The sequence below is a fragment of the Podarcis cretensis genome, assembly GCF_951804945.1.
Source record: "Podarcis cretensis genome assembly, chromosome: 7".
In the NCBI taxonomy this organism is placed as follows: Eukaryota; Metazoa; Chordata; class Lepidosauria; order Squamata; family Lacertidae; genus Podarcis; species Podarcis cretensis.
This window is the reverse complement of record NC_137176.1, coordinates 93,767,245-93,794,998: the sequence shown is the minus strand read 5'-3', so window position 1 is coordinate 93,794,998 and position 27,754 is coordinate 93,767,245. Positions and strand designations below refer to the sequence as shown.

The following is a 27,754-nucleotide window of genomic DNA, read 5'->3' as shown; positions in this document are numbered from 1 at the left end:
GGATTCTGTGCCTAGAGTGTCATCTTCAAGGAGTCTCCCTCGACAGACAAGAGCCAGGAGTCTCCTTCATCTCCAGGCAAGAGCCAGGAGTCTCCTTCATCTCCAGGCAAGAGCCAGGGGTCTCCTTCATCTCCAGGCAAGAGTCAAGGGTCTCCTTCCTCACTTGACAAGAGCCAGGGGTCACCTTTGTCGCTAGGCAAGAGCCAGGGGTCTCCTTCCTCACTTGACAAGAGCCAGGGGTCTCCTCCCTTGCCAGCCAGGAGCCGGGCGTCGTCTCCATCTTTCGCAGCCAAGAGCCAGGAGTCCCATCCATCTCTGCCAGTCGGGAGCCAGGAGTCGTCTCCCTTCTCGCCTGCCAGGAGCCAGGAGTCTTCGCCCAAGTCCCTGGGGTCCGTTTCCCGCATGAAGAGCCAGACCTCTTCCGTCATCATCAAGGGCTTCTTTCCCGAGAGGCCGCCTTCCGGCAGCAAGGAGTACTTCAGACTGCAGGTTGTGAGGCTTCTCTGGGCCGCTGGCTCCTTCCTCTCCCCCTTGTCCTCCTCCTCTGGCTCCTGGGAGAGGCCACAAGCCAGTCTGCTGCCAGCGCCTGAGGCAGAGAGTTGGCAATGTTCCTCCTCTCTGGCAGTGCCCTGAGCAGCTGCATTTCCAGGGCAGTGTCATGGCCTCTCTCTCTCCCTAGAAACGCTAAGCTGGGGGACCACTGCTTAGGTGTGCTCTGGCTGGGCATAAGAAGCTAAGAAGAGCCTGTCTGCTGGATCAGGCCCACCTGGTCCAGCATCATGTCCTCACAGTGGCCAACCAGATGGGCATTAAGGGAAGCTCCCCAGCAGGACCTGAACGCAACACTATTCTCCCCTCATTGCCCCCCATTACCTGGGATTTAGATGTAGACTGTTCCTGGGCATGGAGGTTCTGCCTTTAAAGCAGACCTCTGTAAGAAGACCCTGCTGGATCAGGCCAATGGCTCATCTAGTCCAGCAGCCAGGTGCCTCTCTGGGGGACACCCACGAGGGAGACCTGAGCACTAAAGAGCATGTGTGTATGGCTGACAAGCTCTGTGTGACCTTCGCAGGAGGGAGTAGGGGAAGAAATCCAATTCCGCTCACACCTAAAGCTGAATTTAGCAAATTCCCACTTTCCAAAAGAATACGAGAACTGAAATGCAGGCACCTGTCGAAAGTCACCCAATATTCCCTATGAAGTTTTCCAATGAGACAAGGTTTACAAAAATTCCAGAAGGGGTGGGGCAAGCCCCCAAGGTTTGCTGTTGGGGTGTGGAAGGCGGCTGCTGTCTGAACTGCTTTGCTCTCCCTTGCCAGGAGCTGGAGAGCCAACATGCGCCACTGCCCAGGCTATCGTCTGGCTTCATCCCCAACTCGGTGGCCGCCCTGCAGTTTCACAGCCAGGAGATGCTGGCGGATGAGAGAGATGAGAGACTCGTGAGGGTGGTGGAGCCGGTAAGGCGGAGCAGGGCGTCCTCCCCCTGCACCCTCAGTGCCAGGCCTGCTGGGGGGTGGCTGGCTGCGGCTGGGCAGAGAGGCTGCGGGCCTGGGCTGCGCTCTCGGAGGGACCCTGCCTGGAAGCCTGTGAAAGGAGCAGGCAGGAAACAAACTCAGCACCCAGAGAGGACCAACCTTGGCAGGGAGCGTGCAAGACACGTTTGAGACACCCTGGGGCAAAACCACAACGCAATGCCTGCTTGCTTTGCTGCTCCAGCCTAGCTCTAACTGCTGTTCTTCCCTCCAGGCCAGTGGTGGCCAGCTCCCAAGAGTTAAATCCTGGCAGTGATCTACCCCAGTTTTTGGGGTTCAGGTCAAAGTTGTTGAGCTTCTTTGGGGGGAGCAACTTCAAACAACTTCAAAGTTGTTTGGCTTCTTTGTGGGGAAGCCAGTGATCTACCGGTGATCTACCACAGACGTCCAGTGATCTACCGGTAGATCACAACCTACCTGTTGGGCGTGCCTGAGGGCTCCCAATTGGCCTCCCGCTTGGAACCTGTCCTGGTTCAGACCTGCTTAGCTTGGGAAGTGCAGCCATCTCAGGAGGCTGTCTGTGGGTGGGGAACTGTGGGACATAAGGGGGGGGGGTCTCCTCTTGGCCGAAGGGGCCTTCACTTCCCCTTCTGCTTTTGCTAGGAGACAGAAAGCCACTTGAGAACGGTCCCAGTGTGGAAGGAGGACGAGGAGCCCAGGACACGGGTTTCTGAAGAGATCAGCATCATCAAACCGAGTCCAAAACAGGTAAGCAGGCCCCTCTTCCTTACCTGGGATGGTCCTCCTGCCTCTCTCCTGCTGCTGGCAAGGGATGTCCTGAGAGGGTCCTGTGTGGCAAGGGACTCATAAGCCAGGGACCCCCAAGTCAGGCTGTTTCTCTCTCTGTGTGTGTGGGTCTCCATTGGTTTCTCCTCAATTTATTTTGTTTTAAATAAACAAAACCAACAAAAGATAAATAACTTAAAGTATTTAATGCCTTAGAAATTGAACTTAATAGGTATGTTAGGATCGGATAAAATGTCAGCGATGTGGATTAAATAAAGCAAATTACACATACATCTGGAATTGTTCTCAAAAATAAATATTCTGGAAATTGGTTCAGGCTATTATATCTATTAGGATGTCACATACCATTGGACAAAAAATATTTCTACTAAATATTATGTAAAATATGTTATTCCAGATAATGGTCAAGAAACTGTATTTAACCTTATAACTGCTGCTAAGATATAAATAGCTAAAAATGTGGGGAAGCATATATCTGCCTATATCTGAATGGAGAAAAATTGGTCTATGGTAACTATGGTTAATTTAGAAAGGAATGCATATTAACCACTCCAACGGGTTTATGGGAAACTGGCATTTTTGGCAATGTTTTGGAGGAACATTGCGAAAAGTGGTTCCTCCTCTTTATTCCAGACGGCTCTTCCTGAGATCTTCCTGACGCAGCTGGATGAATCTCAATACCCAGAGCCGAAGAAAGAGCCTCCCTTCTTTGTCTTGCCATTCCTGGACATGCTGTGGTTCCAAGATCTTTTTCCTGAGGTGAGAGGCTGAAGGGCAACGAGGATCTGCAGACCATCCCTGAGGGCCAAGGAGGGCCAAGGAGTCCTGCTGCCCACGGGACCGTCTCCCTGCCCCATCCCTTGGATAGCTGGGGCTCTGCTTGCCACAGACCTGGGAGACAAAGGTTTCCTCTACTGGCAGAGCCACTTTTTGTGTAAATGGTCTTCTCCCAAAGAAAGAATGGCAACAGGCCTGCAACCACAGGCTGATCCTATATATAACAATAATAATAATTTACTATTTATACCCCACCCATCTGGCTGGGTTTCCCCAGCCACTCTGGGCGGCTTCCAACAAAACATTAAAATACAATAACCTATTAAACATTAGAAGCTTCCCTAAACAGGGCTGCCTTAAGATGCCTTCTAAAAGATTGGTAGTTATTTTTCTCTTTGACATCTGGTGGGAGGGCGTTCCACAGGGCGGGTGCCACCACCGAGAAGGCCCTCTGCCTGGTTCCCTGTAACTTGGCTTTTTGCAGCGAGGGAACCACCAGAAGGCCCTCGGAGCTGGACCTCAGTGTCTGGGCAGAACCAACTAGCCTGGAAACGACTTTGCTGTCCAACTGTGATCTGAAGGGATCTCTAAACCCAGCTGACAAGGACCCCTCCCTTAAGCTCTAGAAAGGTCAAATGAAAAAGAGCTTTAGATTTGTGTTTTGAAAGCCCAGAGGATGCAGAACATAACAACTGTGTGTGAGTGAGAGAGAGAGAGAAAGAAAGAATGAAGGAGAGAAAGCTTAACAGCCATGCCACCTATCACATGGGGAATAATTTTAACGAGAGACTCCAAATTCCTGTGTAAACCAGTGAAGTCAAATATCAAAGTATAAACAATTTTATTTGGGAAATGTTAGAGGAGAGAAGCAAAGAAAAGGGAAAGGTGACAATATTTCGCTCACAGACGACATATGACTTAGCTAGTTGCATTTCACCTGCTTGAGTGAGTCTTGGGTTTCAGAGGATGTGCAGAGTTCTGTGCAGAAAAGAGATTCAGAGAGAGCGAGAGTGAGCTTCTTTCCTCGCCTCTTTGGATCGTTCTGAGGAGACAGAGGAGGTTGAGGGGATGCCTCCCCTTTATGGGAATTTGAGACCGATAAGCCCCCGTTTCTTAATGGCGATAGGGGGTGGTTGTCTGGGCCAGTGTAAAGAGAAGCTCCATCTCTTTGCCAGTGGTCCCAATGGCCAGCCAGAAGGGTATTCAGAGGCTGTTTCCACCTCCATAGTTATTCCTAAACTCCCATTGCAAAAGAACTAGCCAGTTCTGGGAGGTTGGGGTGTTGTCAAAATACTCTGCTGTTACTCATTGGTAGAGCATTTGCTGCTGGAGACCCCCAGAGAGAGAAGATAAGCTGAGCACATTTTATCTCTGTGGGAGGGTGAGAGTGTGGTCTGAATGAGGAGATTCCTCTGGGGCAGGGGCAGGCTGTGTGCACCTTTCCTTTGGGTAAGTTGGCCTCCCACAGCTCCTGCGACTGCTGGGGCCATTTCTTTTGCTCTTTCAAGACCCAGCAGGCTCTTCTTGTCCTCCCGGAGGAAGGGGGCGCATCAGCTCAGAGGTGCTCCTAGAATCCTCGAATTGGAAGGGACCCCCTGGGTCGTCTGGTCCAAACCCCTGCAAGGCATCTTCCCTTCCCTCTCACCAGGGCTTTCCGCCGGAGATGACCTTGAACGAGTTCTTGACGAAGATGATGGCCTTCTTGGTTACCTCCAGAGACTTTGGCCAAAAGGCAGAGCTGGTTGCAGCCATCACCAGCCTGAAGGACCAGATGGGGGATCGGATGAAAGAGCTGGTCTGCAGCACCTTTATCCAGGTGTTGAACAAGAGGGACGACCTTCCCTCCCTCCGGGTGAGGGTCACTCTGGGCTCCTCGCTTTGTGCTGCTGTGCAGATCTTGTCTTGCATATTCTGCTGGGGGAACACACACGCAAGCATGCGTGGAAGGCTGGCCTTCCACTGTCCCCAGCCGCTGGCTAAAGTTTCTGGTCTTCATAACTGAGCAGCCCCTCAAAAGGAAGCTGGGACCTCCTTTTGAGAGCCAGTGTGGTGTAGTGGTTAAGAGCAGTAGACTTGTAATCTGGTGAACCGGGTTTGCGTCTCCGCTCCTCCACCTGCAGCTGCTGGGTGACCTTGGGCCAGTCACACTTCTCTGAAGTCTCTCAGCCCCACTCACCTCACAGAGTGTTTGTTGTGGGGGAGGAAGGCAAAGGAGAATGTTAGCCGCTTTGAGACTCCTTTGGGTAGTGATAAAGCGGGGTATCAAATCCAAACTCTTCTTCTTCTTCTCTTCTTCTCCCCACTGCATCTGGTGGAGAAGGTGCTTAGGCCCAAGGGGGACTTTTAAAGGGGTGGGAGATGTTTTTGAAGCAAAGCAACAAGGGGAGGAAGGGGAGCCAGCACTTGCAAGCACTGCAGACGTCGTTCCTGAAGACGGTTCTTTCCTTCTGGTGGAAACTGCATTTTCCCAGGAGGGGAAAGAGATTGTGTGCAAAAGGCCAGCAAGTCCCTAGTGTTGTGAGTGCCGGATGGAATGTGCCCCCTTCACCCCACCAGAGAGGGAGCCCCCCCCCCGGCTGTCAATAGATTTCAACTTCCCTGCTGGCCAGACCCAGGAGTGACTTGCAGGGCCACAGAACTGTATCATTGGAGGGGACCCCAAAGGTCATTCAGCCCAACCCCCTGCAGTTCAGGAATGCCGTATCTCAGGGCAGCTGCTGTGCATACCCAAGGCATCCCCACACACCCAGGTTAGGGAGTTTGGAAAAGACCTCTGTCTCTCCTCCTCTCTTTGCCAAAGCCCGCGGAGAGCCACTGCCAGCCAGAGTTGACACTGCTGGCCCAGGCTGCCCCTTGGCTTTGTGGGCTCCTGTGTCTGCCTGCCAAGATGCCCTTGTCTTCTCTCGACATTCCAGGAAAGGAGGCATCGGAAGTTCATCCTGGGCACCTTGCAGGCCGTCATGAAGATGGACAAGGACAACAAGGACCTGATAGTGGAGCTCATGACCTTTTACATGCAGGCTTACACCCCAGACAAGTAAGGGCCGGGGGGGGGGTCACTGGTAGGAGCCTAAGCCTTAAGGGGGGCAGAGGAAACAAAAAACTTCAGGACAGTTTGTCAAAGTTGCTGCTTTTCAAAGTCGCCAGCTGCTCTGGCTAGCTCTATCTTGGTTGCTCTCTCAATAAGCAACCCCCCCCCTTAAAAAAAAAAACGATTTGAAAAGACTTTACTGCAAGGGCTCTGTTGAAGTTTTGTTTAAAGGGAAGGGTTCCACCACTGCAAAAAGCCTGAGAGACACATGCCGCAGGTGAACTGATTTCAGCGTAGCTTCTCTTATCCGCATGGTTTTGAAATCAGGTTTTAGGACCACGTAGATTTCCAAATTGCCAGCCCAAATCTGTTTGCCTTCAGTTAGTAAGTTACAGGCAGCAGAGACCACCCCCTTCCATCCTTGCCTAGATGCACATTCTCAAAGAGCAGGTGGACAGCAACCGGCAGGAGAGAAGGGGTGTTTAACTCATTCCTCTGACAGGTATTTTATGGAGAGCCAGTGTGGTGTAGTGGTTAAGAGTGGTAGTCTCGTAATCTGGGGAACCGGGTTCGCATCTCCGCTCCTCCACATGCAGCTGCTGGGTGACCTTGAGCCAGTCACACTTCTCTGAAGTCTCTCAGCCCCACTCACCTCACAGAGTGTTTGTTGTGGGGGAGGAAGGGAAAGGAGAATGTGAGCCGCTTTGAGACTCCTTAAGGGGAGTGATAAAGCGGGATATCAAGTCCAAACTCTTCTTCTTCCTCTTCTTCTTATGGCTCAGGTCAGCAAATGTGGTGGAGTGGTCCTGTGGGTGCAATTCCCCCGCCTCACAGCGTGAGCCCACCTGCCTCTTTCTCCTTTCAGGGTCGTTATTCACAATCTGATGCAGGAGGTGGGAATCCAGGACCCACACAGCTATTTTACCAAGGAGCTGAGCTCCTGGCCGGTCAAGGCGAGCGACTCCAAAGAGACGATGCGAGGAACCTGCGACCGGTGGCTGGAAGGGAAGATGCAGGAGCTCAAGGTGCCTCTTCCTCCTTCTCTCTTCCTTCGGCCGGGGAGGGGTCCCCTGGTTCCAGGCCCCCCCCCCAACCGCTACAGAATCAGTCAAACTCTGCAAGCAGGAGCCAGGCTGAAATCTGCAACGCACCCATTCTCTCCTGGCCTTTTCTCTAGCGTGTCAGGGAGGAGTCAGGGTCTGTTTTCATACAGGTGCGGCTCAGAAAGTAAGGTTCCCTCCTTTGGGAAGAAACCAGCCATTTGCCAGTGAAGTTCCCCAACCAGCAGCTTCCCCAATTGAGTTTTCTGGGTAGCTAGAATTATCTCCCTTCGTCAGAGAGGAAGGTCTTGCTTACATCGGCTGAGTACAACCTTCAGCTAAAAAGCTAACTTTCATTAAGGCTTTCAGCCCAGTGAACTTCAGGGGTTGGGAACTTCAAATATGCCCCCCCCCCGGGCCTCTCTATCTGGCCCTTGGGAGCTATGAGCTCCTTGAGTGATTTAGCCAGGCTGGAATCTTGATCTTGAACTGTGGCAGTGACTCTTGCGAAGGGGTGCGATTGTGTGTGTAGATGCCAGTATGTTGGACAAGGGAGAGTTTTACATTCATTGTTCCGCCTACAGGCATCAGCTGGTTTCCAGCCTCAGCAGCCAGGAGCCCAAGCTATAGCACCAGAGTCCGGTCCAAATGTCAGGGAGAATCGATTAGGAGAATATGGTTGGTGGGAGAAATGTAACTCACCTGCACCAGCCTATTGATGCTCCACTTAACTGCCTCTAATCTGCCAGAATTTTAAGCAGGAATGACTCACCTCCCCCCCCCCCACCGCTGCAATATAATAAGAATATAATAATAATTTATTATTTATACGCCGCCCATCTGGCTGGGCTTCCCCAGCCACTCTGAGTGGCTTTCAACAAAATATTAAAATTAATATTTTTATGCCCCCTCCAATTTGCCATTAAAAAGAAATCAACTCCTCCTGTGGATCCCTTGCTGGGATGGCATGACACCAAAAGCTTTTAGCGACACCCCAAATGTGCTTTTTTAAAATAAAAAAAGCTTAATCATTTCCTGAGGAAAAATAAACTAAAAGCCATTTTTCACCGACTATTTCTGTAGATCACCTGCTAGGATACTGCGACACCAAAAGTTTTTTATTTGGTGGGCCCCAAAGACCTCACCTGAAACTTGTCACTTAAAAATATATATTTTACGGGTCAGTGTGTCCCTCTGCCTGCCCATGACCCGGGGGCTCCTGCTTTGGAAAGCTGCCTCCAGTGGGGGCCTGGGGGTGTGTGTGTCCCAGGTCACGTTTTTGCACAGCAAAGGGATTTGCCCTTTGGGCAACAAACATTCAGCAAACTCTTTTCTCCACACTGGAAGCGGCACCTGATGATTCTCTTCCTCCCAGGAGCACAGAGCTCAGCTTTTGGCCCAGAAGGTTCCACCCAGAAGGCATTATTCCTTTAAACCTTTCCAGAAGGTAAGAAGTATTGTGCGTCCAGCCTGGTCTTTGCTGATTATTGTGGGAAGGAGGAAGGGTGAGGGCAGTTTTCACCTTCCTCCGTGTTACGTACTGAAGTTCTCACCCTGGGACAGCAGGGGGATACTGTAGATAGTTATGCAAATGAAGGATCAAAAGTGATGTTCAGTGATTGGATAGTTTGTATGCAAATGAAGGATCGAAAGTGACATTCAGTGATTGGATAGTTTTAGAAAGTTGCTACAGTAACTGTTGTACTGGAGCTCTATATAAGCAGGCTGACTGAGCCCTTCAGTTCAGTTCTGTTCTGGCCTCGGAATAAACAAGAGCTGTTTGAAGAATCGCTGTGTCGTCTGATATGTTCGTCTACAACTTAACACTCCTCCTCCTCCTCCTCCTCCTCCTCCTCCTCCTCCTCCTCCTCCTCCTCCTCTTCCTCCTTTGCCCCCACCTTCCTGCACCTCTCAGCTTAGCTCCCTTGTCCCCCCACCCAGGGGGTCTCCATCCTTCAGAGCCCCCCAGATCATCCAGGTTTTTTTTAATTTTCTACTCTGCCTTGTTTATCGATACTCCAGGCAATTACAAAAAAAGCAAATGAAATCACAGTCCGTCCATTACAATATCTATAAAGAAAGATGTCTGAAAATCACCGTATTTTTCGCTCCATAAGATGCACCTAGTTTTTAGAGGAGGAAAGGGGGGAAAGCCCCGTTTTTTGGGGTATCAGCTCACAGTTGTGCAGCTTCTTTCGCAAAGGGGAAAAGCCCCTTTTTTGAGGATCAGCTCAAAGTTGTTGAGCTTACTTTGCAAAGGGAAAAAAATCTTGTTTTTATGGGGTTCAACTCACAGTTCTGCTGCTTCTTTAGGAAAGGAAAGGGAGCCGTTTCTACAATTTCTGGACAGATAATCTAATCAGCCAGTCACATGTCGCTGGGGAAACAAACGGCCTCCGTCTGCAGAACACTCAACGATGGAGGCCTGGGCAAGGGGGCGAAAAGGGAGCCAGCGATCAACCACACATTCGCCCCATAAGACGCATGGACATTTCCCCTTACTTTTTAAGAGGAAAGAAGTGTGTTTTATGGGGCAAAAAATACGGTATATATAATTTACATATCAACTGAAATTAATAATCCATTGCCTATCTAGTCACAGTGCTTGAAACGCATGCTAAGTGATTTCAAAGCTGGGCTCTGACCATAGCTGTCAACCGTCCCTTATTTGGTGGGAAAGTCCATTATCCCAGCGCTGTGTCCTGCTGCTGTCCCTTATTGATGATGTCCCTTAAATTTCCCGGGTTTCAAAGGAAGCAGCTCCTCTCCCTCCCTCCCTGCCGGCCAGGGAGGAGGGAGGCTCCAACTGTGCTGCTTGGCTGTGTTGCTCACCCAATAAGGAGTCTAAGAACGACTGGGGGGTGGAGCTTGCATGCCTTGTGCTGGTCAAATCGGCCGCGTTGCCTGGAGACTAGCCTTTGCTCAGCGCTTCCCAGCGGAAAGATGATGGTGGTTTTCCTTGCTGCATCCCCTTTGCTGGGTTGCTGTGCTGTGGGAACCACCACTTGAGGCTTTGTTTGGCTGCTGGCTGGGCTTTCTGCTTTTGGCTCGGAGGGGCTCAGAAGTTAAACATACCTGTGCCAGGAAAATCCCTTATTTTGGCTGCTGATCCCTTATTTCCGAGGCTGCTGGTCCCTTATTTTCAAATCTGTAAGTTGACAGCTATGGCTCTGACCCACATGTTGTCGTCCTTGTTCCAGCAGAAGAGACGTTCCACCATGGAGACGGAGAGCAAGATGTCCTCTCCGGAAAGCTACCAAGAGGTGAGGAGGCTTACAGAGGAATCTCGTGAAGCCAGCCCAGGTTGGGTGCCTGGAGGGGCAGCTGTTCCTTCCAGGCAGCTCTTGCAGCTTCCATCAGCCACCTGTCCAAAACCTCTGGGGGATGCCAGGTTGGCCAAAGGCTAACCCTCCAACCACCCCTCAAAAGCCCCTTGGTATATCTTCTGTGTCTGACCCAGGAGTGGAGCGGCTCTAGCATGGACCAGGAGAGGCGGCTGGAGGGGAAATATTCCCCCGAGAGCTACAAAGAGGTAAGGTCTGCCGAAGAATCCCACAAAACCAGGCAGGGTGGCACCTGAGAGCGAGGGGCTGTCCCTGTGCCAGGTAAGGAGAGGCCTCTTCTTCCTTGTGATTCTTGCGTTGCAGGGGTTGGACTAGATGACCCCTGGGACCCTTCCGACTTTACATTTCTATGAGTCACATTTCTTTTCCCTCCAGGGGTTTGCCGGCTTCCATGAGGCCAGATCTGTTTAATTTTATTCTTTATTCTGGATGGCTTGCAGGAGAGAGAGAGAGAATGCTCAATCCAGTGGCGGGTGGTTCCCATGGAGACCCCCCCAGAGCCAGTGACCAGCCTGTCCTCCCCTTCCCTGCTGATTTCTCTACAGGGAACGCCGAGACGAAGGAGCAGGGGGAATCTTGACAGCCAAGGCCACCCCAGGAGGGAGGGCAGCTAGGCAGGTGGGGGTCGTTTGGGGACAGTGCCCCCCCCCATCACCCTCCACCAAACCACAGTGCATATCAGACAAAAGAGGTGAATCCAAATATCCTAAAAAGACAGGCTGGAACATCCAATCCTTTCCCCTGGCCGCCCACAACAGCCGATAGCTACCATACTGCAAGTATTGAATTGCAAAGTGAGGCTCTCGTTGGCGTCTTCATTCCAGGTGGGGAAGGACCTGGGCAGGAAGGAGGGGGCAGAGAGAAGATCCCTTGCGAAGGAGAAGAGGGCGAGGAAGGAGAAGAGGACACAGGTATGGGAAGACCCCCTTGGAGCTCCCCACCCAAAATGCCCTTTGTTGTCTAACGAAAGGTACCTGCTATAAACATTCCCTCTAAGAGTGAACTTGGATGGTTGAGTATCTGTCATTGAGTTTTAGATCATTTTATACATATAAAACAAAACCATTTCAAACATTAAAGTACAAGGTTCTTTTGAACCTTCAGACCTCCTGCCCTCCCTCCATGGGTTCCATATTTAAATTTAGGTTTACTGCATTTTTTACCGAAACCAGGAAGATCAAGTATCTTCTAGAGATTGGAGTAAATTTATTTAAAAGACCACTGTAAACAGTTAAAGGGACGCGGGTGGCACTGTGGGTAAAACCTCAGCGCCTAGGACTTGCCGATCGCATGGTCAGCGGTTTGAATCCCCGCGGCGGGGTGCGCTCCCGTCGTTCGGTCCCAGCGCCTGCCAACCTAGCAGTTCGAAAGCACCCGTAAAGTGCAAGTAGATAAATAGGGACTGCTTACTAGCGGGAAGGTAAACGGCGTTTCCGTGTGCTGCGCTGGCTCGCCAGATGCAGCTTTGTCACGCTGGCCACGTGACCCGGAAGTGTCTGCGGACAGCGATGGCCCCTGGCCTCTTAAGCGAGATGGGCGCGCAACCCCAGAGTCGGACACGACTGGCCCGTACGGGCAGGGGTACCTTTACCTTTACCTTAAACAGTTAAAATCTTTGGCAGGGTTGTAATGACACTTGTAATGTTCAATTATTTATGGTAATTATGGTTTTGTAATAGATGGATAAGGGTAAGAGTATCTGTCATTTTTAATGAGGTTTTTTAATGAGATTTTATAGAGAGAGAGTTTTAATGTTGAATTGTTTTTAGTGGTTGTTTTTCTAAGTTTTCAGCTGTTCTTAGTTCATCTGTAGGCCACCTTCTATTATATATAAATAACAGAAATAATAAATGAAAAGGGATCTTCCATAAATAAGACAGAGTGAGGCCTGGAGAAGACTTGCAAGCCTCCTGATCTAAGTTGCCTGAAACCCTGAACATGAGACTGAATAACAACAACAACAAGAATTTATTACCGTATTTTTCGCCCCATACGGCGCACCTAGTTTTTTTGGGGGGAAATAAAGGGGAAAAAATTTATTTCCCCTCCAGGCGCGGGGCTGGGGCGGGGGAAGCCTGAGCTTCCCCCGACCCCAGCCCCCAGAACAGGCAGCTCTCCGCAAGCCGTGGGAGCCCTCCCACAGCTTGCGCAGAGCTACCTGAAGCCCGGGCGTGACTGCTCAGCGCGCCCAGGCTTCGGGATAGAGGCAGCTCTCCGCAACCCTCGGAGCCGGTCTCCCAAGGCTTGCGCAGAGCTTCCTGACGCCTGGAGAGCGAGAGGGGTCGGTGCGCACCGACGCCTCTCGCTCTCCAGGCTTCAGCGAAAGCCTGCATTCGCCCCATAGGATGCACACACATTTCCCCTTCATTTTTGGAGGGGAAAAAGTGTGTCCTATAGGGCGAAAAATACAGTATTTATTATTTCTACCCCGCCTATCTAGCTGGGTTTCCCCAGCCACTCTGGGCGGCTTCCAACAAGAGGTTAAAAATACATTAAAACATCAGTCATTAAAAACTTCCCTAAACAGCCTTCAGATGTCTTCTAAACGTCAGATAGTTGTTTATCTCCTTGACATCTGATGGGAGGGCGTTCCACAGGGAGGGCGCCACCACTGAGAAGGCCCTCTGCCTGGTTCCCTGTAACTGGAAATATCCTGCCATGTTTTTTCCATGTGTCCAATTTTCCATGTGTCCAATTTGCCCAATTGGACTCTGACTGGTGCGTTTTCCTCTGACTTAGGAGCCAGAGAGTGGTGACGTCACGGATGATGCAGAGCAGCCAGAGACGGAGGAGTCAGGAAGGCTGGAGGTGAGGCCAGAAAGTATAATAGATTGGCAATCACTCATGCTAGAGTACTTTCAATTAGCAAAGCTGACCGGAAAAGCCAGAGGAGCCCCAAATCAAAAAATATTCAAAGAATGGAGACTATTCAAAGAATATATAAGATTATATTGTAACAATGACATCCTAGCAGAACTGAATGATACTTGTATATAATAAACAAATGGAATAAATATACTAGATGAATATACAGGAAAAGTTATAAAACAAACTGTGCTATAAAACTGACAATAGAAAAAGTACAACGAGAACGATTGGAAGTCTCTTTCAGAAGACTTTATTAGAAAAGACAGGATGTTATAACTAATATTCATTTCTTATTGTTAACTCTTTTTTGCTTTTTATTTTTATTTTATTTATCTTTTTCTATTATATTTTTGTGTTGAATTTTGATGTAACTGTCTGTAATACATATATAAGATGATATTTTAAATCAATAAAGATGAATTAATAATAAAAAAGGAGGTGAGGCCACCAGTTCAGAAAGCCCCTTGTTGGTGGAGTGGAAAGGGGAGATTCCCCCCCCCCACCTGCTTCTTCCTCCTCCCAAGCCGGGCTCCGGACCCAGCAGCCCAGAGACTGGACACCTCTGGAGAGGAAGCCCAAGTGCCCCAATGCTTCCCACGCTGCCCCCCCCCAGGGCGAAGGAAGTGGCCGCGCCAGGGACTCTCAGGGCTGCTCTCCTCTTGCAGGCGGAGGCGGCTCGGTTTTGGGTGCAGCCCGTCTGCCCCATCGAGGCCATCCATTACTTCGTGGAAAAGCAGCTGGAGAAGGAGCTGGAGGAGATGAAGCATCTGGTCTCTTCTTCGCTGATCTCGCCCAAGGACACCGTCATGGCCCTGCCTCCCATTAAGAAGTAAGAGGGGCTGTTACACAGGACACTTGAGGAAGCCCAGGCAAATGCATGGCTTTTCTGGGTGGTGCTGCTGTTGCTGCTGCCTCCCCCCCCCCCAAAAAAAAATATTGACCGCACAATGGCTACTCACTAGATCTGCAACACTGAGAATTTGCACCCGGGCTCCACGAGGCAGATCAGTTCCCCCAAGCTTGGCAGAATGATTCTGTCTGTCCTCCCCACAGATTTCTGGGAGCAGTGAAGGGCTGGGGGTCCTGTGTGGCCCTCCAGAGGTTGCTGGACTCCAGCTTCCCCAACCACCTGGGCTCAAAGTCAGGGATGGTGATGGGAGTTGGAGCCCCAGAGCAAGACCCAAGTGGGGGGGGGGCACAGGCTTTCCGTGGCTGTGGTAGAGTATAGAAGGATCCAACAACTCTGGAACTTCGGGGGGGGGGGTTTCTCTCTCTACAACGCTGCCCCCAGTCTAGGCTGGTGTGATGGCCTGGGACTCAGGCTCGGACTCGGAACCAGAGGAGTCTGCACCGGATCCTTTGCCTCAGGTGGCAGCTGAACCAAGTCTGGGGCCTGATCCTGAAGAGCCCCAGCCTGCACAGGTTCCCCTGCAACAAGCACCAGCTGGGCCGAGTCAGGGGCCTGAGGCTGCTCCACTACCGGTTGGGTCAGGGGAGGCTGAGGCGGCCTCTGGGTCTAGTAACCCACCAACGTCTCCCGAGTTGCAGAGACTGAGGTCTGAGAGAAGGAGAGACCTGAGTACTCGCAGGAGGAGTGCTCACCTTCGGGCGAGACAGGGAGGTGAGTCGCCGGGGGATCAAGACCGGCTGTTACCGCGTCAGAGATAAAAGGCTGCTGGACCCTGCCCCAGGTTGTGGGAGCAACATTGCTGCTTGCTAGAACCTGCCTGTGATCCTGTACCTGTCCTTGCCTGGTTTCCTGCCTCGTGTCCTGCCTTGGCCCTGTTGGACTGACTCCTCCCTTGGATTCGGGACGGGACCTGGACCGCGTTTCATGGGTCACCCCCGGGCCCAGCACAGCCAGGCTCACGGCTGCTTCTCCCATATATGGTGTCCCCCTAAAAGTGCAGGGGGTGAGCCCGGCCTCACCTGCGCATGCTCCCCACACAACGGATCACAGGCTGTGCGTGGGGGCAAGTGCCATTTCCTGCTGCTCTTGGTAAACCCGTGCCCTTGTTGTGACAGGAAGCATGCCATCCTGCGGCTCGGAGAAACCAACGCCATGTTGAGGAAGAGAATACCCGAGCGTAAGTAGCTGTGGTGGCGGGGGGGGGGGGGGGTCTTCACCCCACTGCCTGGCCCTGTGGCTTGTATCTGCTTGCCCCCAAACAGACGTGAATGGGCCTGGATGGCACTGGGGGCAAATGCTCTGCTGCCCCCCCCCCAGACCCTGCCCACCCTTCCTCCTGCAGCAGGAGAAACTAATGTTAGTTCACCAGTTTGACCCCAGATTACTTTCTGTGACTACAATTGATGTGTGTGGCTTGGAAAGATTTGTTTCAGTCTTTGCTTGTTAGGATGTTTATACTCTGCCTTTTTTATCTCTAAAACAACGCTGGCAAATCAAGGGCCAGGTTTAGCCCTCGGCAGAGAAGGAGATGAACAGACACGTCTTTGTATGTGCCAGCTGCTGGCACCATCTTGCCAGTTTGGGCGCTTGCACTTAGATGCCCAGGCTTGGCCTTTTTTAAAACAACTGGCTGCGATTCAGGGCCATCATAATCCCAGAGACAGCTTTGGAGATTTTTCTGTGGCAGCTCTGCACACACCTGGCAGATTAATCTGACAATCCTTCCTGGATGCCTAGCCTTGGGCAAGAGGTGTGTCCTGTGGCTGGAAAGCATTCCGGGGGGGGGGGGGGGGCTATTTCTACCCAGAAGGGATTTGCTGTGTGTCCCACTCACTGTGAGCGAGCCAATATTCCTGTTTGCACAAAGCAGGAAGGTGAAGATTTTCATAGAATGGAGGTAAATATTGTGACTATTACAGATAGGTAGCCGTGTTGGTCTGCCATAGTCAAAACAAAAAAATTCCTTCCAGTAGCACCTTAAAGACCAACTAAGTCAGTTCTTGGTATGAGCTTTCGTGTGCATGCACACTTCTTCAGATACACACTGAAGTGACTATTGTTGCACACCACCCCAATCTCTGGGCGGCATGAAATTCCAGGTGTTCCTGGTACTTTTCCAGGGTTTGTTTCCTTTGGAATGCAGGGCAGCAGAGACCGCGGTGGCTTTGGGATCTCTTGCTTATGTGTACACCACCTGAGCCTGCGATGGAGGAGTTCACAGCATTAACACCCCAAGAGGGTCTTGCTTTTCCCATGGACACAACTGAAATCAGGCAGAGCTCTGACTCTCAGCTGCTCAACCTGCACCCTGCCAGCTTCCAGCTTGAAAAAGCAACTTGCAACTCTGGCCTTTGTCTTTGAGGGAAGGGAGGGAAGGGAGGGAAGGGGAGGGGAGGGGCCCCACCCATTTGGTTTCTGGCACACAGCCACTTCCTTTGTTACCTTAATAGCCCACACGGAGAGGGCCATTACCTCACTAGGAAGCTAACCTGGCCATTCCAGGAATTGAAACTGTGCTGGATCCAGGCATTAGAAGGGGCCCAGCCCAAAACACTATCATCACCCACTAATCCAAGCAAGACACAGGGATGCTGGTCCAGGTTTTTGGATGAGGGGCTCCTCTCCATCTGGGGTGCTCCTAGGACCTTGGAGCAACGTTGGCCAGGAGTGCCTGAGCACAGCTGTGGTTTGTGCACCTGATGCAACTTGTCCTGCAGAAGGCAGAGCTGTCCAGAGTCGCACTTGCCGTCATCATCACATCTAGGCTGGGTTGGCGCATGGTCCTGCTTCTGAACATGTTTAGCATCTCAGAACGCTGTGAGCAGGCTCCTCTTGGGAGCTCAAGACGTGGGTTATTTTATTCCGCCGTTCTTCTGTCTACATTAGCTGCTAGTTCATATCCAAGCACAATTCAAAGCGCTGGCTAGATTGACGTTAGAATTTTATGGCTACTCTGCTCCTTTATCTTCGTTGATCCACTTGAATTGTTTTTTTATTGGATGTACACAATTTCTTACATTTTTATGAGCTGCTTTGTAGGTCTTAGGGACGCGGGTGGCATTGTGGGTTAAACCACAGAGCCTAGGACTTGCCGATCAGAAGGTTGGCAGTTCGAATCAGCTCCCGTTGCTCGGTCCCTGCTCCTGCCCACCTGGCAGTTCGAAAGCACGTCAAAGTGCAAGTAGATAAATAGGTACTGCTCCAGCAGGAAGGTAAACGGCGTTTCCGTGCGCTGCTCTGGTTCGCCGGAAGTGGCTTAGTCATGCTGGCCACATGACCCGGAAGCTGTATGCCGGCTCCCTCGGCCAATAAAGCAAGATGAGCACCACAACCCCAGAGTCGGTCACGACTGGACCTAATGGTCAGGGGTCCCTTTACCCTTTACCTTTGTAGGTCTTTTTTAAAAAAGCAGTTATATAAATATTTAAATAAAAAAGATGCCAGTGCATTGAGCTGTTGTTGAAAGCAGAAGTACAGTGGCTGGTTGAAAAACGGACAGCCGAGTTGTTTCCCAGCTGATCTTTGCAGGATTAGAGTTGGGGGCGTGGAAGGAAAGGGGAGTCCAGGGGCTTCTCCCATGCCCAATGGCCTTCCTCTTTGTCTTTGTTGTCTCCCTCAAACACAGGCTTCTACTGCCCGTACATCTTCCCGCGCTACCTCATGAAGGGGTTTGCGCCCTTTGTGAAACTTCCCTTGCCGAGAATCAACTTGGAGCCCTTCCCACCCATTCTGGCGAGGCCGGCATCACCCAAGTCTTTCACCGCCATGCAGCAGTTGGTACGGAAGTATTTCATCCCCAAGTTTTCATACGCCGACAACTACCCTTGAAGGCTTCAGGAGACGCCTGAAGTTCCATCCGAGAGGTGAAATTCCTTCTGGCTGGCAATGGCTGGAGGGCTGGCCAGCGCCACGTCTCATGGTGCCCCAACCAGGCAGATGGCAGCGATGGGAGGCCGCCCGCCTGCCCGCCACAGATGCATCCAGACAAAATGAAAAGTCAATAAATGCAAACTTATGCCCAAGGTCACCCAAAACCTCTCTGTCTGGTCATGCTTTTTGTAGTTTCCTAATCATTTTCAAATTGCGACGGGCAGCTGCCACCCTGGGTGTTGCTCAGCTTAGGAATCATGCATGGTTCTGTTATCAGGAAGGATTGTTTGTTAAACGGCAGCACTCCTGGCGATCCAGGGAGGTGGCGTTTTCCAGCACACTTGAACTTTTGCTTAATGCGCAGGACGCAGAAGGGTCCAGCTGCCCCCTGCGTAACTTGTGCAAGGCAGCGGTGCCAGAAAATTGTACTCAGCAGCAGCCCAGCAGGCTAAGCAAAGTCATCTGAAACAACTGCAAAACTTTGCCGGGAGTGAGGAGAAAGGCAGCCACACAGCTGGATTCTCCACGGTGCCAGGCAGGTCAGAAACAAGCCGAGCCAAACGAGCCGATTCTGGCATTGCAGGGGGTTGGACTAGATGGCCCTGAGGATCCCTTCAATCTCTGCAAGGCTGATGTGCTGGGGATATGAGCTGGTGTGAACCCGGGGCCTCCTGGGCGGGCTGCCTGCCTCCAAGTGGCCCTGCTGGAGAAGCTCCGTAGGGCAATGCCAGGGAAAGCTCTTCATGGGCAGAGCTCTCTTGGGAGAAGGGGCATCAGGAAGGGAATGTGGGTTGCAAGAAGGGGCAGCACCATAGCTGTCAACCTGTCAGTGTTTGTAAAAAAAAGGGGGGTTCTGACCTCCCTTTGCCGCCTCAGCCTGGTCCTCTGACCCTTGTTGGCATAAAAGAGTCCATGAGAAAAGCATCCTTGCAGAGTACTTTCTGCTTTTATTCTTAAAAGTCTTTGTGCAAAAGCGACTGACCAACTGTACACACATCAACACTAATAATAATAATTTTATTACTTATACCCCGCCCATCTGGCTGGGCTTCCCCAGCCACTCCCAGCGGCTTCCAAAAAAATATTAAAATACTGTAGTACATTACCAGCTTTCACTAACCAACCAACCAACCAACCAACCCAACAACATGGGTCAGCATGAGTCAGCGGCCAGCTTTTTTAAGCATTAAAGAAACAGCGGCCAATTTTCAGCTGACACAACCTTCCATTTTTTTGTGGGAAATTCCCTTATTCCAGCGCCGTTTCCCGCTGCTTTCCCAGATTGTTAGACAGGTGAGGCTGCTGATCCCTTATTTTCAAATCTGAAAGTTGGCAGCTATGAGCAGCACACGTGCACCATTTGCACGGGGGGAGGAGGTGGCAGTGGGGTGGCTATGGGGGGGGGCATGGTCCCTTTCCCCCTTTTTTTGCCCCGGGTGGAGACTCCATTGAGGCTGCCTGCCTGTGTGTGCCAAACTGGGTTTCTGACTCGGGTGCAGCAGAGCCTGGTTCCGGCCCTGGGACCCCGGGCCCTGGCAGCCGGGGAGGCGCCCTCTTCCCCCTTCCGACGTGCAGAGAGCCAGGTCGCGTGTCGGGCTCCGCCGCCTCGGGGTCCGCTCCCGTCTCTCCGCCGAGCCCACCTCGCGGGGCTGGAGCGAGGAGGGAAGAGCCGCGCCCCGCGGGGGCTCCGTGCGCGTGGGAGTGGGCGGACACGTGTTGGCGCCGCGAGTCAGTCCCTTCCGCGCAGGCGCAGGAGCGCGGCCGCCTGGCTTTCGCTTTCGCTTTCGCTCCTGCTCTAGTCGTGGCGCGCCGAGGGGGCGGGGCCTGGGCGCGGGCGAGAGCCAATGGGGGCGCGGGAGGCAGGCGGGGGCGGGGCCGGGGCTGCTGGGCGCCAAAGCGGGAGGCGCGGAGACTCCGGAGGGCAGGTGAGCCGGGGGGGGGGGCGGGGGGGGAGGGTCGTCCGAGCAGCCCTTGCGCCCATTTCAGGGCTGAGCAACTGAGGCTGCCGGGCTGGAGGACTGGCCGGGGAGCGGGACTGGGCGGCCGAGTCCTCCGCCTGCAGGGGAGGTAGAAGAAGGACAATTCTAGCATGCGGGGGGGGGGGGGACGGGGGACGGACCTAAATTATTGAATTGGGTATTTGGATTATTGGTCTTAGTCATTGTATCCTAATTAGGCATGGGTACAATGGGGCCATCATTGGGTTGCAATTGAAAACGGATGAAAATTAATATTATTTTAAAAATGATATGGCAGGGTGCTATTTTGCAGGGCTCCTGGCCAGTGTGGTGTAGTGGTTAGAGCAGTGGACTCGTAATCTGGGGAACCGGGTTTGCGTCTCCGCTCCTCCACCTGCAGCTGCTGGGTGACCTTGGGCCAGTCACCCTTCTCGGAAGTCTCTCAGCCCCACTCACCTTGTGGGAGAGGAAGGGAAAGGAGAGCCGCTTGGAGACCCCTTCAGCCCCAGGGGGGCCCAAACTTTTTTCCAAAGAGGGCCAGAGTTGATGAAGTGAACATGCTTGAGGGCCACCAAAGTTGCTGGGATCCTAAGGACCAAAGTCCTTAGGATTGCAGTTTTGAGCTTTCTTTAGGATTTAAACCCAGAGTTGTTGAGTTTTTTTAGGGCTGAAGTTGTTGAGCTTTTCTTATAATTTTACCCCAAAGTTGTTCAGCTATTTTTGGGATTGAGGTTTTTGAACTTTTTTTAGGATTCAAACCCAAAGTTGTTGAGTTTTACTTACAATTTTACCCCAAAAGTTGTTGAGTATTTTAAGGGAAATTCCCTTATTCCGAATAGGATTCCTCGCAAGAAAAGGGAAAAGTTGACAGCTATGGTTGGCTTTGGATATGCCTGTCTTAAGGGGAGTGAAAGGCAGGATATCAAGCCCAACCTCTTCCTCTTCTTCTTTTTTTTAAAAAAATAGTGTTCAAATTTTAAAGATTACAAAGATACAAAAAATAAAAGAACAAAAAAACCCACAAAAAATACACACAATTGATAAAATAAAAAAGATCAAACCTTTACATAACTTTCTTTCCTTTCCTTATTTCCTTGACCTCCTCACACCTCCCTTTTTTGTATTCTAGTTCAATTAGATGTTTCAGCAAATCCTTTCCAGCTTTGTTTTTATCCTAATAATTTATCTTAATATACTGTAATTCTCGTCTTTCACCAATTAAAAAAATCAATTTTAACCTAATCCTTTATATCATTTCTGCTAAAACCACATTACTTCATTCCAACAACCTTCTAACATTCCGTAATTTTGCAATGTTTCTGTAGATAAACTTTAAATTTTTTCCAATCTTCTTCCACTGACTCTTCTTCCTGGCCTCGGATTCTGCCAGTCATTTCCACCAGTTCCATATAGTCCATCACTTTCATCTGCCATTCTTCCCAGGTGGGTAAATCTTGTGTCTTCCAATACTTCGCGATGAGTATTCTTGCTGCTGTTGTTGCATACCCTCCTCTTCTTCTTCTTCTTCTTCTCCTCCTCCTCCTCTCGCTCCCTCTGCTGCTTCTCCTTGCAGTTGTGCAGCTTTCCAAGTGAAGTTGCAGTTCTGGCCTTCTGAGCTCTCTGGCCTGCCTGATGGGGGCAAAGAGGACAGGCTGGAAAGGGGGGCGGAGAACGTTCCAGTTCCAGATATTCCAGAAAATATCCCTTGCGCTGGTTTGGAAGCAGACCTTCCCTTTTGGATCTCAGCCCTCGCCTCCTCGTTTCCCAGAGGGGCTTGGCTGAGGCCCTTCTTGCAAGCCCCAGGAGAGCAGGGGCAAAACCTCCCTGGGTCCTCTTTGGCAACCCTTTGCGGGCGGAAGGAACCCCATTTACTCAGAGGGAAGCAGAGGAAGAGGGAGGTTGCATCCTCACGAAGGAGAAGGACGAAGCTGCCCTCATCTAACCACAATATCCCAGAGCTGTGACTTTGCTTTCCGAGTCCTGCAGGACTCTTCATCTGGTACCATAACAACAACAACAACAATTTATTATTTATACCCTACCCATCTGGCTGGGCTTCCCCAGCCACTCTGGGCGGCTTCCAAAAAAATATTAAAATACCGTAATGCATCAAACATTAAAAGCTTCCCTAAACAGGGCTGCCTTCAGATGTCTTCCATTCCACCCTGTGGAAAACCTTTCCCTGCTTATGAATTGGAATTGAATTGAAATTGAATTACTTTATTGTCACTTGCACAACTTGTACACAGTGAGATTACAGGAGCATCCCCCCCCTCAGCTCTCTTAGTCTTAATTCCCCTCGTTTACTGATGCACACCCACCAAAGTCAGTTGCCCTGTTGTTATCTTTTCATTCAGCAGCCTAACAGCCCAGGATAGAAGCTGTTCTTTACCCTGTTGGTGCGACTAATCCTGCTTCTATATCTTCTGCCCGAGGGCAGGAGATCAAGAAAGTGCCGGCCAGGGTATGAATCATCATTCATTATGCTGGTGAATTAGGAAATAATCTCCTGTAACAGTTAATGTGATTAACGTTACACCATTGAGTTGGATTTGTGGTGCTGCAGAGGGGTTATTTTGTACTTGTTGGTGCAGCACTTTGGTGTTTTCTATGTTGAGTGATAGGCCAAGCTTTTTGTAAGCTTCTGCAAAGATATTTAGGATGGTTTGGAGGTCATCCTCTGAGCGTGCGCACACTACGTTGTCATCAACATACTGAAGCTCTAGGACGGAAATTACGGTAACCATACTCTTTGCTTTCCGCCTGCTCAGATTGAAGAGTTTTCCATCTGTTCGATATATGATTTCTACTCCGGTGGGGAGTTTCCCTTTGACAAAGTGTAGGATCATGGCCAAGAAAATAATGAATAGAGTTGGGGCAATAACGCAACCCTGTTTAACACCTGATCCCACTGTGAATGGTTCACTTTGAGAGCCACTGTTATCTGTGATTGTTGTTGTCATGTTACCATGGAGGAGCCGAATGATGTTTACAAATTTATCTGGGCAGCCAATTTTCAGAAGGACAGTCCACAGGGCATTACGATTTACAGTGTTGAAAGCCTCAGTCAGGTCAATAAACACCATAGACAGGGGTTGGTTTTGCTCTCTGCATTTTTCTTGAAGCAGTCGAGCGGTGAAAATCATGTCCACTGTCCCCTTAGAAGGCCGAAAACCATTTCGGAAAACCATCCGAGGGTTACCTCGGATATTGTTATGAGACAGTTCGCTAAGATCCTTCCGGTTGGCGCCAGCGCTAATGGCGGCTCGCTCTCCGATCTCTGGAGAGGGAGCTGCTCCACGAGTTCGGGTCTGACCGCTACGGCGAAGCGGGGACCCCTAAAATCACAGGCGCGGAAGCCTGTGAACAAGGAGACTCGGTGGGCATCGTTTGCGCCCCCCTTTACTGCAAAAGAGCCTTTTTAAAGGCTCCGGAGGAGCATCGGGGGTGCGCAGAGCTGAGAGTCGCTACCCAGCCCGTGGAGTGAAGCCGCATCGCCATTAACGGAGAGCGCCGATTCCTTCCTGAAATTTGGACTGAAAGAGACTCCCGTGAGTAGGATTGGCAAACTTTTCGGGACTTTAAATTAATTTTCCTTAAAATTCGGCCGAAAGTGGGGACGGTAAATAAAGGAAGTCTGCCCTCCCCAGATTGCATGACTGCTAAAGCAACGGACCCAGCAAGCTGTAATCGATATATTTAAGGATTAATTTTTAAAAGGACCAACCTTAGCATTGAGCTTAAGTCCCCCCCCTAGTAAGCAGGAACAGGGGGGGGGGGGAGAAGAAGAAAGGAAACCTGCAGGAAAAGTTTTTTAAGGGACAATTTACTGCAGACTCTGACTTCTGGGAACGGACTGCCTGGGTGAAGCACTTTGACAGGCAACTGTCAGATGTGTTACAAAGTGGGGACTTTATTGATACAATTTATTGAGACTTTGCAGAAATAACATGGTTGCAACTGAAAAGACTGAGAGAAGTTTTTAGTAACTTTTAGCAACTCTTTCTCTCTGAGGGTTTTTGGATTTGCTGTTTCTTTGTTCTATCGGACATTTTGGCTCCCTCTAGAGGGTTGAAGGTAACAGTTGCAACATTGACTGTTAAAAACAAAGTCACTGGATTTTTCCATTCAACCTGTTCCTGTGAGAACGACCTTGGGACATGAGCGGCCCTGTAGAGGAGATAGCAACGAGATCTAAGTCTAAGGCAGCACAAAAGAAAAGGGGCTCTCTATCAGGACTATTGCCAACAGGCCCAGGCGGACAGGAAAAAGGAATAAGTGCATTCATGGAGTCAGTGACGCAGGCATTACTGAAAATAAATGAATCTTTAGAAAGATTGAACAAACAGAGCACAGAAAATACTAAACAACTGGCAGATTTAACGGCAAAATTAGATCTGAACACCAAGAGTGTGACATCTAACACACAGATTATTCACAAATTGGTCGAGGAAAACGCCACAATAAGGAAGATTGCAGAAGAAGCTAAATCCACTGCGGAATCCACACAGGAAAATTTAGTACCGGTTTGCAGGAGGCTTGACCAGCATGAGGCGACCCTCTCTTTATGGGACATGCAGCGTAAGGAGAAGAATTTAAGACTTAGATTGGTTCCAGAAAGTGAAGGGGACAACCTAGTGGACTTTCTCACAAAAGAAATCTCAGATTTTTGGCAGGAAAACCTAGAGGGAACAGAATTTGAGATAACAACTGCCTTCAGACTGGGCAGAAGGCAAGGCAGGAAGATTCCAAGGGACTGCCTGATAACATTGAGATCCAAAGAGGAAAGAGACAAGATACTAAGTTTGCATTACCAGAAAACACTTCAGATTCAAAACGTCTCTGTGCAAATTTACAGGGATATCCCAAAATATATTCTGGAGGTGAGAACTCAATTCAAGACTTTGGTGGACCTGCTGAAGAAGAACAACATACCTTTCAGGTGGGAATTTCCACAGGGTTTGTCTTTTAACTTTAGAGGAAAGAAAGTCAAGATAAAAACAGTACATGACAAAGAACAATTTTTGCATAAGTACGGAGAGGACTTGGTGAAAGGGGTTTTAAACTCAACCTCGGATACAGACTTGGGGAACTTGACATTTGGACTTAAATCACCAACAGACGAAGAACAGCTGCAGGGCGCAGTTGGAGGCAACTAATTAACAATGTCTCTGAGATTCTTAACTTGGAACTGTAATGGACTGAACCTTCCCAGAAAAAGGCGTGAGGTTTTCCACATTTTGAAAAAAGAACAATTGGATCTGATTTGTTTACAAGAAACCCACGTGACAAGGGCACAGAGAAGATTACTTATAAATAAAAGATTGGGACAAGAATTTATTTCATCAGATAAAGTTAAGAAAAGAGGAGTGGTGATCTATGCAAAAGAGAAATTGGCTCCAAAACAGATTTTTAAAGATGAACAGGGTAGAATTTTGGCAATTGAGATACAGATTCAAGGAGAAAAAATCCTGATATTTGGAATTTATGCACCGAATGAAGGGAAGGCAGAATTTTACAAGAAATTGCACGAGACATTAATGGACTATTTGGATTATAAGGTGATTCTTTTAGGCGATATGAATGGTGTCGTCTCTACAAATATGGATAAAGCACAAAGACAGGTGATCTCCAAAGACGGGAGATTACCTAAAACTTTCTTTGAAATGACTGACAATTTGGACCTGATTGACATTTGGAGAACAAGAAATCCTCTCGAGAGGGAGGGAACATTCTTCTCAGAATCACAGATGACCTGGACAAGAATAGATCAAATATGGATTACTAGTGGAATGGCTCCAAAGATAAAGAAAGTGGAAATCTGCCCAAAGACATGCTCCGACCATAATGCGGTAAAGATGGAAATGAAAATAACAACAGCTGGTTCCTTCAGATGGAGAATGAATGACACCTTATTTAGAGGCCCAGAGGTGTACCAAAAGGCCCAAAAGACTTTGAAGGACTACTTTGAGATAAACCTGAGGACAGAAGTGGAGAAACGAGTGATCTGGGACGCAAGCAAGGCCGTGATGAGGGGTTTCCTGATACAGCAGAATTCTTTGAAAAGGAGGCAACAGCAGAAGAAGAAAGATAAAATTTTGGAAAAGATTAAAGACAGTGAAAAGAAATTGAGATCTAACCCAAAGTCACATGAGATTTTGAGAGAAATTAAACTGTATCAGAAGCAATATATGGAATTGATGAATCAGGAGATTGAATGGAAAATTAAACGAATGAGACAAAAGACATTCGAATCGGCAGATAAATGTGGGAAACTCCTATCATGGCAATTGAAGAAGAGACAGAAATTGAACACAGTCACAAGTTTGGAGGTAGATGGAAAGAACATTTCTAAACCAAATGAGATCAGCAACTGCTTTCAGAGTTATTTCAGAAGACTTTATGCACAAGGGCCGGAAAACGAAAGAGAAATGGAAGAATTTCTCAAGAAACATGGATTACAAAAAATTTCGCAACAAAGTATGTTGCTTTTAAACGAGAAAATAACTGAACAAGAAATTGAGGGTGCCATTCAAAATATGCAATTGGGGAAATCTCCAGGGCCAGATGGATTAACCTCCAGATACTACAAAGCTTTGAAAGACTGGCTAATACAGCCGCTTAAGGAGGTTTGCAATGAGATATTAGAGGGGAAAAGGGCACCTGAGACGTGGAAAGAAGCCTTCATTACACTTATACCAAAGACTGAGGTGGATAAAAAACAGATCAAGAACTATCGCCCTATATCGTTACTTAATGTGGATTATAAAATTTTTGCAGACATTTTGGCAAAAAGATTAAAGAAGGTGTTGGTGGAGGAGATTCATAAAGATCAGGCAGGCTTTCTCCTGGGTAGGCATATATCTACAAATGTAAGGAATATAATTGACATTATAGAAATGTTGACAGTGAACATTAATACTAAAGCAGTTTTAATTTTTGTGGACGCGGAGAAAGCCTTTGACAACATATCTTGGAAATTTATGAAAAAGAATCTCCATGGGATGGGGGTAGGTCAAAGGTTTGAAAATGGTATAAGTGCAATTTATTCTGAGCAAAAGGCAAAGTTAATTGTAAATAATGTGGTCATGGATGAATTACCTATAGAAAAAGGGACACGTCAGGGGTGCCCAATATCCCCATTACTTTTTATTTCGGTCCTGGAGGTCTTGTTAAACATGATAAGGGGGGACCAGCTGGTAAAAGGGATTCAGGTCGGAGCCAGACATTACAAACTGAAGGCCTTTGCAGATGACTTAGTATTGACCTTGCAAGAGCCAGACACTAGTACCAAAAGAGCTCTAGAATTAATTCAAGTATTCGGCCAGGTCGCAGGATTTAAGTTGAATAAACAAAAAACCAAGGTACTGGAAAAAAATTTAACAAATGTTGAAAGAGAGAGATTCCAAGAGGAAACTGGGTTAGTGGTGGCAAAGAGTGTAAAATACCTGGGGATCAATATGACATCTAAGAATATTAACTTATTTAAGGACAATTATGATAAGTGCTGGACTGAGATAAAGAAAGATTTAGAAATATGGTCAAACCTGAAGCTTTCCTTGTTAGGTCGAATTGCAGTAATCAAAATGAATGTATTGCCTAGAATGTTATTTTTGTTTCAGACACTACAAATTGTGGATAAACTGGACTGTTTCAAGAAGTGGCAGAAAGATATAT

The 27,754-nt window shown here is 49.3% G+C and overlaps 1 protein-coding gene across 4 annotated transcripts in view; it reads left to right on the top strand.

The window, feature by feature from the left end:
* Nucleotides 1–18,283, top strand: part of WDR97 (WD repeat domain 97) — a 40,269-nt gene extending 21,986 nt beyond the window's left edge. The window contains exons 18-33 of one of the 4 annotated variants that reach the window (XM_079984132.1): nt 16–106; nt 197–489; nt 1,320–1,457; nt 2,136–2,240; nt 2,913–3,038; nt 4,705–4,908; nt 5,972–6,093; nt 6,953–7,112; nt 8,503–8,574; nt 10,328–10,390; nt 10,588–10,659; nt 11,296–11,382; nt 13,211–13,279; nt 14,005–14,168; nt 15,365–15,426; nt 17,875–18,283. In XM_079984132.1, the coding sequence (XP_079840258.1) occupies nt 16–106; nt 197–489; nt 1,320–1,457; nt 2,136–2,240; nt 2,913–3,038; nt 4,705–4,908; nt 5,972–6,093; nt 6,953–7,112; nt 8,503–8,574; nt 10,328–10,390; nt 10,588–10,659; nt 11,296–11,382; nt 13,211–13,279; nt 14,005–14,168; nt 15,365–15,426; nt 17,875–18,077 (2,031 nt within the window). In that variant the 3' untranslated portion in view covers nt 18,078–18,283. Of the gene's footprint in view, nt 1–15; nt 490–1,319; nt 1,458–2,135; nt 2,241–2,912; nt 3,039–4,704; nt 4,909–5,971; nt 6,094–6,952; nt 7,113–8,502; nt 8,575–10,327; nt 10,391–10,587; nt 10,660–11,295; nt 11,383–13,210; nt 13,280–14,004; nt 14,169–15,364; nt 15,427–17,874 lie in introns of all 4 variants that reach the window. The other 3 variants (XM_079984130.1, XM_079984129.1, XM_079984131.1) reach the window with 3 other exon arrangements.
* The last annotated feature ends 9,471 nt before the right edge of the window (nt 18,284–27,754 follow it).